This window comes from Rhincodon typus, chromosome 45, assembly GCF_021869965.1.
Source record: "Rhincodon typus isolate 14 chromosome 45, sRhiTyp1.1, whole genome shotgun sequence".
In the NCBI taxonomy this organism is placed as follows: domain Eukaryota; kingdom Metazoa; phylum Chordata; class Chondrichthyes; order Orectolobiformes; family Rhincodontidae; genus Rhincodon; species Rhincodon typus.
Window position 1 is genome coordinate 4,691,122 of NC_063376.1, and position 8,814 is coordinate 4,699,935.

General features: G+C 48.9%; 1 protein-coding gene across 1 annotated transcript in view; it reads right to left on the reverse strand.

Moving 5' to 3' along the window:
• The window catches only part of LOC125487772 (G-protein coupled receptor 83-like), a 31,553-nt gene that overhangs the window by 14,382 nt on the left and 8,357 nt on the right, over positions 1-8,814 (reverse strand). Inside the window, 1 exon segment of the mRNA XM_048620036.1 lies at positions 399-818. Coding sequence (XP_048475993.1) covers positions 399-818 — 420 coding nt within the window.

Genomic DNA, 8,814 nt, shown 5'->3' on the forward strand with positions numbered 1-8,814 from the left:
TGGAGGTAGGGAGTTGGGGCTAGGGTGTTGGGTCTAGAGTGTTGGAGGAAGGGGGTTGGAGGTAGGAAGTTGGGAGTTGGGGGTAGGGGGTTGGGAGTTGGAGGTAGGGAATTGGAGGTAGGGTTCTAGAAGGAAGGGGGTTGGAGGAATGGGGTTGGAGGAAGGGGGTTGGAGTAATGGGGTTGGAGTAATGGGGTTGGAGTAATGGGGTTGGAGGAAGGGGGTTGGAGGAAGGGGTTGGAGGTAGGGAGCTGGGGGTAGGGTGCTGGGTGTAGGGAAATGAATGTAGGGTGTTGGGTGTGGGGTTTAGAGTTAGGGTACAGGGAGACCCTTAACCCCCCGACCCCTCCCCCAATTCAGCCGTGAACCAGTCAGATAGTGAATGGAATCCAACCTACCACAGTGAAGGGAGTGTTGAGCAGGGTTATCATCAAATCCGCTACAGCCAGATTGGCGATGACCCTCTTGTTCTTTAGCGCTACCTGGCACACGAGGAGATTTCCAAAGAGGGAGATGGTGATGGTGAGTGTGTAAACCCCGATTAGGAATCCCCTGACTGTAAGGCTCTGAGAGCCAGTGCCGTGCTGGACTGAGTAGATCATATTCCTCAGGATCTCCAGGGATGTGTTGCTGAAGGCGGACTCGTTGAAGGTGCGGTAGGTCTGGAGGAGATAGTCCCAGGAGAAGCTAGACTCATTAAATATGATGGTCACTGACACCCCCTCTGGGTCACCGGCCTCATCAGACAGAACCCTCCCCACCTCCTCCGGGGGGGTGTCTGCCTCCTCTCTGTGTCCCTGCGGGGGGCTGGTGCCCCACTGGTGAATTTAGGAACTGGGCTCTGGTCAGTTTCAGGCATTAAATGGAAGGTGTAGGTGTCAGTTGGGCTGAAATAGGAAGGTCCGGTCAGTTTCTGGGTGAAATCAACAGCCGTGGGTCAGTCGCAGGATGGTCAGAACCGACTGGTCAGTTTAAGGTGAAACTGAAGGGGCCGGTCAGTTTGAGAATTAAGACTTAGCGTTGGTTAGTCTGGTCTTATGCGTCTCCCTCTCTCTTTCTCTCCTTCTCTCTGTCAGCGTTGGTTAGTCTGGTCGTATACGTCTCCCTCTCTCTTTCTCTCTCTCTCTCTGTCATTGTCCCTCTTTGACTCTCTCTCTCTATGTCTCTCTCTCTTTCTCTCTCTCTCTCTGTCACTGTCCCTCTTTGACTCTCTCTCTCTATGTCTCTCTCTCTGTCACTGTCTCTCTTTGACTCTCTCTCTCTATGTCTCTATTTCTCTCTCTCTCTGTCACTGTCCCTCTTTTACTCTCTCTCTATGTCTCTCTCTCTCTGTCACTGTCCCTCTTTGACTCTCTCTCTCTCTGTCACTGTCCCTCTTTGACTCTCTCAGTGTCTCTCTCTCTCTTAGTCTCTTTCGCTTTCTCACTTTCGCTGTTCTCTCTGACAGATTCCTAGAGATGATACCACTCGCAGCTCCGGCTCAGATGAAATTGTTAGGCTGGAGGGGGGAAGAGAGAGAAAGAGGAGAGGGGAACGGGTGAGGAGGGGGGAGAGAAAGAGGGGAGGGGTGACAGAGAGAGAAAAAGAGGATTGGTGGGGAAAAGAGAGAGAGGACGGGTGGCTGGAGTGAGAGAGAGGAAGGGTGGGCGAGAGAAAACAGGACGTTGGTGGGGGTGGGAGAGGAGATGAGTTGGGCGGGGTGGTGATGCTCAGCTGTTTACGGTGTCCTGGGCTGAAATGGTCCACAACACCCCCTCTCCGCAGTTTCAGTGAGTGACTCCATACTGGGAATTCCTGCTGTGTCTCCGCCTGACTTCTGAACCTGCCCTCTCTGTTTCGCCACCTCGTTGTCTCCCTCTGTTTTCCCCTGGACTCTGCTGTCTGTGTTTATTTCACCCCTCTCCCTTACCCACTTCATTTGTCTATTCTCTCTCTACTCCTATATCTCTCTGTGCCTCCCACTAGTCTGTCTCTCTCCTGATTCTCTTGATCTCTTTTCTTTTTCTTTCTCCCTCCTCTCTTTCACTGATTCTTTCTCTTCTTTCCCCACCCCCTCCCCTTTCTGACGCTTCTTCCTGTCTCCAAATCTCCCATCTTCTCTCTCTCTCCCTCCCACTTTCTCTATCTCTCCTTCTTTTCTCCGCCTCTGACTCTTCCACTTCATTTCTCTCTCCCTCATTTCCCTCTCTGACTCTCCCACTTCCTTTCTCTCTCCCTCTTTCCATTCTCTCTCTCTCTCTCTCCCCCTCATTTCTCTCTCTGGCTCTCCAACCCCTTTCCCTCTCTCTCCTTCTCTCTCTTTTCACTCTCTGTCATTCTTTACCAATTTCTCTCTCTCACACACACACTTTCTAGCTCTTTCTGACCATCTTGAACTCTTTCCCTCTGGTTTTGTCCTGTCTGCTCGCTTTTTCCATTTATCTTTGTATCATGCCCTCGGTCCACCTCCTTTATTTGTCCAATTCATACCTTCCTTCTGTTGTGTGTGAAAGTGGTGATATTTCCAGATAGGTGTGTATAGGATACACTTTATAAAATAAATGCACAATTCCGTTTGTGGACACTATCCTGTTCTCATACCGTTATGGTCTTTGTTTTCAAAGCATGTGGGTGACACAGCTGGGTCAGCAGTTATTGCCCTTTCCTAACTTCCCTTTGAATTAAATGGCTAGTACAGCCATTCTAGAGGGCAATTAAAAATCATAATCCTCGCAATGTGGAAGCAGGTCATTCAGCCCATTGAGTCCACACCAACCCCTAACCTATATCTGAATTTCCCATAACTAATCCACGTACCTTGCTCATCCCCAGAAACTGTGGGACAATTTAAGCACAGTCACTCCACCTAATCTGTGCATCTTTGGACTGTGGAAGGAAACCGGAGCACCCAGAGCAAACACATGCAGACATATGGGGGCAACATGCAAGCTCCACACAGACAGACACCCAAGGGTGGAATTGAACCTGGGTCCCTGGTGCTGTGAGGCAGCAGCGCTAACCGCTGTCCCTCCTCTGCCAATATGTCAACTGCACTGCAATGGGTCTGGAGTCACGCGTAGGCCAGACCAGGTAAAGACGGCAGATTTCCTTCCCGAAAATTCGCCCAGGAATAATATTCTGGGAAGGTGGGTTTGAATCCTAGCATTGGCAAATAGTGAAACTTCAATTCAATAAATATCTGAAACAAAAAATTAGCAAAGTGATGACCATAGAACTATTGTCGACTGTCACAAATGCCCCATCTGATTCATTAACGTCCTTCAGGGTGGGAAAATCCGCCATTCATAGTGATGTGGTTTGTTCCTACCCATCCCCTCAAAAAGCCAAGTAAATCACCCGGGGAACTAGGATTGGGCAACAAATGTTGGTCCAGTCTGTGACACCCACATCCCAGAGTCATACAGTACAGAAGTGGCCTTCACGGTGGCTCGGTGGTTAGCACTACAGCCTCACAGCACCAGGGACCCGCGTTCGATTCCAGCCTCGGGCAACTGACTGTGTGGAGTTTGCACATTCTCCCCGTGCCTGCGTGGGTTTCCTCCAGGTGTTCCAGTTTCCTCCCACAGTCCAAAGATGTGCAAGCTAGGTGGATTGGCCATGCTAAATTGCCCATAGTGTTCAGGAGTGTGTGGGTTATAGGTGGATGTGTCTGGGTGGGATGCTTCAAGGGTCAGTGTGGACTTGTTGGGCCAATGGGCCTGTTTTCACACTGTAGGGATTCTATGAATTCAGCCCATCGGGTCTGCATCAACAAACCAGAATTGCTCTAAATCCACACTAGTCTCACTTTCCTTCACTTGGCCCATTGCCTTGAATGTTATGACATGTCAAATGGTCATCCAACTAATTTTTAAAGGTTGTAGGGTTTCCCGCCTCAACGACCCTCCCGGGCAGTGCATTCCAGATCTCCACACACCCAGCTGAAAAGACATTTTTTCTCAATTCCCTTCTAAACCTTTCATTTTAAAATTATGCCCCCCTGTTATCATCCACTTCTACCACCCTGTCCATGCCCCTCATAATCTCTATCAGGTCCCCTCTCAACCTTCTCTGCTTTAAAGAAAACAACCTGAGCTGTTCATCGCTTACAACCTGAGCTGTTCATCGCTGAAACGTTCCATTTCAGGCAACATCCTGGTGAATCTCCTTTGCACCCCCTCCAGTGCAATCACGTCCTTCCTATAGCGTGGGGACCAGAACTGCACAAGGCACTCCAGCTGGGGCCTAAACCAAAGTTCTGTACAGCTCCAACGTGACCTCACTGCTTTTTTATCTAAGCCACGATTGCTAAATCCCAAGAACAACTGTTTTAAAAAGTAGTCATGGTGGGATTTGGTCCCCTATCCCCAAAGCTCGAGCCTGAGCCTCTGGGGTGACATTGTCGGAGAGGGATTTAAAAGAGGAGTCTGAGTCCTGTGTTTTGTAGCACAAATCATGGGAGAAGCCAGAGACCGCTCCAAATCTGGCTTTCACATTGGGCCCAGTTGCCTTCTTAACTACAGGTTCAGATCAGAGGGGAGGTCTTCAGGACACTCTATCTATCCCAATAAAGTACAGGATATTTATGACATTGACATCAGTACTTGCCACATCCCCTCTGACCGACACATCCAATCCTGTGATACACGATCAATGATGGACAGCCCTATGTTCTCTCATTATCTCATGATGTTTACCGCACATCTTTATCAATAGTCTTTGGGATCTTGCAATGCATCTCATTCATTTACATTCCAATCCTTGCAGTTATTACAGGAGATCCAAAAAGATGCTAATTCCTACTAATTGCTATAAAATTCATAGCGTCAGTTCTAATAAAGAGTTAAGTATAAATGATGTGAGTGGCTTGAAGGGGAACTTGCAGGGTCTGGTATTCCCACGTATCTGCTGCCCTTGTCCTTCTAGATGGAAGTGATCCTGGGTTTGGAAGGTGCTGTCTAAGGATCTTCGGTGAGTTGCTGCAGTGCATCTTGTAGATAGTGCTGCTACTGAGCGTTGGTGGTGGAGGGAGTGGATGTTTGTGGATGTGGTGCCAACCAAGCAGGGGCTGCTTTGTCCTGGATGGTTTCGAGCTTCTTGAGTGTTGTTGGAGCTGCCCCCATCCTGGTAAGTGGGAAGTATTCCCTCATGCTCCTGAGTTGTGCCTTGTAGATGGTGGACAGGCTTTGGGAGGAGTCAGGAGGTGAGTTACTCACTGCAGTATTCCCAGTTTCTGACCTGCTCTAGTAGCCATTGTGTTTATGTGGTGAGTCTAGTTGGGTTTCTGGTCAATGATAACCCCCAGGATGTTGATTGTGGAGTTCGGGGTGGGGTGAGGATGCAGATTCAGAGATGGTAACACAGTTGAATGTCAGGGGGCGGTGGTTAGATTGTCTCTTATTGATGATGGATGTAGCCTGGCATTTGTGAGGCGTGAATGTTACTTGCCACTTGTCAGCCCAAGCCTGGATATTGTCCAGATTCTGTTGCATTCAACTATCACTGAATCCCCCACTATCAACATCCTGGGAGTCATCATTGATCAGAAATTTAGCTGGACTCACCACATAAACGCAATGGCTACAAAAGCAAGTCAGATGCTAGGAACACTGTGGTGAGTCACTCACCTCCTGACTCCCCAAAGCCTATCCACCATCTACAAGGCAAAAGTCAGGAGTGTGATAGAACACTCCCCACTTGCCTGGATGAGTGCAGCCCCAACAACACTCAAGAAGCCTGACACCATCCAGGACAAAGCAGTCCGCTTGATTGGCACCACATCCACAAGCACCTACTCCCTCCACCACTGACGCTCAGTAGCAGCAGTGTGTACTATCTACAAGATGCACTGCAGAAATTCACCAAAGATCCTCAGACAGTACCTTCCAAACCCAAAACCGCTCCCATCTAGAAGGACAAGGGCAGCAGATATTTGGGATCACCACCACCTTCAAGATCCCCTCCAAGCCACTCACCATCCTGACTTGGAAATATGTCACTGTCCCTTCACTGTTTCTGAGTCAAAATCCTGGAATTCTCTCCCTAATGGCACTGTGGGTCAACCCACAGCAGGTGGACTGCAGCAGTTCAAGAAGGCAGCTCACCCCCACCTTCTCAAGGGCAACTAGGGATGGGCAATAAATGCTGGGCCCAGCCAGCAATGCCCACATCCCACAAAAATGAATAAACTTAAAAAAAAAGAACCTGCCTCCCCCACACTCTCAGAAAGTACATTCCAGACCCCAACCACTCAGTGTGGGATATAGTTTCTCCCTGTTTCCGTAAGACCATAAGAAATAGTAAAAGGAGTAGACCATTTGGCCTCTCAAGCCTGCTCTGCCATTCAATAAGATCATGGCTGATCCAACATTTTTCTCATCCAGTTTCCTGCCCTTTTCCTGTAACCCTTGATTCCCTGACTGATCAAGAATCTGTCTCAGCCTTCAATATACACAAGGACTCTGCCCCCACAGCTCTCAGCAGAGTTCCAAAGACTCACAACCCTCTGAGAGAAGATATTCCTCCTCATCTCAGGCACCCCTTTATTCTGAGACTGTGCCGTCTGGTCCTAGACTCTACCACGAGGGGGAAACATCCTCTCAGCATTGACCCTGTCAAGCCCCTTAGGAATCCCATATATTTCAATGAGATCATCTCTTGTTTTTCTAAACTCCAGTGAGTAGAGTCCCAACCTGTTTAGCCTTTGCTCAGAAGACAATCCCTCCATATTGGGGATCATCCTAGTGAACCTTCTCTGAACTGCCTCCAATGAAATGATATCTTTCCTTAAATAAGGGGACCAAAACTGCTCACAGTGCTCCAGATGTGGTCTCACCAGCACCTTGTACAGTCACAGTAAGACTTCCCCACTCTTATACTCCAACTCCCTTGAAATAAGGACCAACATTCCATGAGCTTTCCTGATCCCCTGCCAGCTTTCTGTGTTGTCAATGCTTTCTTTTACCAAACAACTTAAATTTCCGCCCTTTCCTTCTCAATCTTCCCAGGGCTAGTTTCTCCCTGTCTGCTCTGTCCAGACCCCTGTTGATTCTGAACAACTCAATCAAACCTCCTCTCGACCTTCGCCAAGGAGACGAGTCTCAACCTCTCCATGTGACTGAAGCCCGTCATCCCAGAACCATTCTCACAGAATCTTGTCTACACCCTCTCCAATGCCTTCACATCCTTCTGTCACCCAGAATAAAACTAGACTCTGCAGACGAGCCAGTAGGTGATGCCTTCAGGGCTGAATGTCAGTCCTGCCCATTGGTTCTACGATCAGTCTTGGCGCAATCCAAACAGGAGTTACACGTCAGTGACGATTGCACAGCGAACCATGAAAATAGATCCAACCCAGATTCAACCCCCTTCCTGTCCTAATTTGAACTCATTCCCTCAATGCTTTGAGGCCTGGGGAGCGAAGGGTTAATCCACTCCCAATTCCCTCCCACAGGATGCAATGGTTTGATAACCTATTTGGTTAACGGGAGGTAATCTTGAGCAAGGAATCCACCAATAAGGGTTGGTGCGGTGGCTCAGTGGGCAGCACTGCTGCCTCACAGCGTCAGGGACCTGGATTCAATCCCAGCCTCAGACAACTGTCTGTGCAGAATTCCCAAAAACTTGGGGGATGGGACAAGGGGCTCCTGAAGGTAAGGTATGCCATGCAAATGCAGCCTTCCCTCCCCTGAAGGGGGCTGGCTAACATTGGAGTGAGGTAACTGGACTGAAAGGGTTGGGTGCAGAAAGCAGGATGTAGGGCAGTAGAGGTAGCATGTAGGGAGTTGGGTGGGGATAGCTCAGTGGTTAGCACTGCTGCCTCACAGCCCCAGGCACCTGGGTTTGATTCCACCTTCAGGTGACTGTCTGTGTGGAGTTCGCACATTCTCTGAGTGGGTTTCCTCTGGGTGCTCTGGTTTCCTCCCCCAGTCCAAAGGTGTGCAGCTTAGGTGGATTGGCCACGCTAAATTGCCCGTAGTGTCCAGGGATGTGTAGATACTAAACAAAAACTGAAAGAACTGTGGATGTAATAAATTAAAACAGAAATTGCTGGAAAAGCTCAGCAGGTCTGGCAGCATCTGTGAAGAGAAATCAGAGTTAACATTTTGCATCGGTGACCCTTCCTCAACTCTTCACTGGATCCGAAACGTTAACTCTCATTTTTCTTCACAGATGCTGCCAGACCTGCTGAACTTTCCCAGTAACTTCTGTTTTTGTCCAGTGAAGTGTAGGTTGGGTGGATTAGTCACAGAAAATGCAGGGTTAGAACAAAGAACAGAAAAAATTACAGTACAGGAACAGGCCCTTCGGTCCTCCAAGCCTGCACCGACATGCTGCCCGTCACAACTAAAACCCCCTACCCTTTCGGGGACCGTATCCCTCTATTCCCATCCTGTTCATATATTTGTCAAGATACCCTTTAAAAGGCACTATAGTATCTGCTTCCACTACCTCCCCCGAGAGCACACAGTCAGTAGGATTCGAATCTGCGCATGGAAACACCAATGGATTTCTAATGCATCACCTTAACCACTCAACTACAGAGTAAAAGGGTGGGTCTGGGTGGGCTCAACGGGCTGAATGGGCTGCTTCGAGACTGTAGGGATTCTAAGAATAATAAACATCTCTGCCTGTGAGAGGGCTTAAGTGTCAGTCAGTCATTGTCTCACTACTGGAAGGTGTGACACGAGTATGAGTGTGTGAGTGTGTGTGTGTGTGTGTGAGTGTGTGTGTGTGAGTGACTGTGTGTGTGTATATATGTGTGTGTATGTGTCTGTGTGTGTGTGTGTGTGACTGTGTGTGTGTGTGACTGTGTGTGTGTGACTGTGTGTGTGT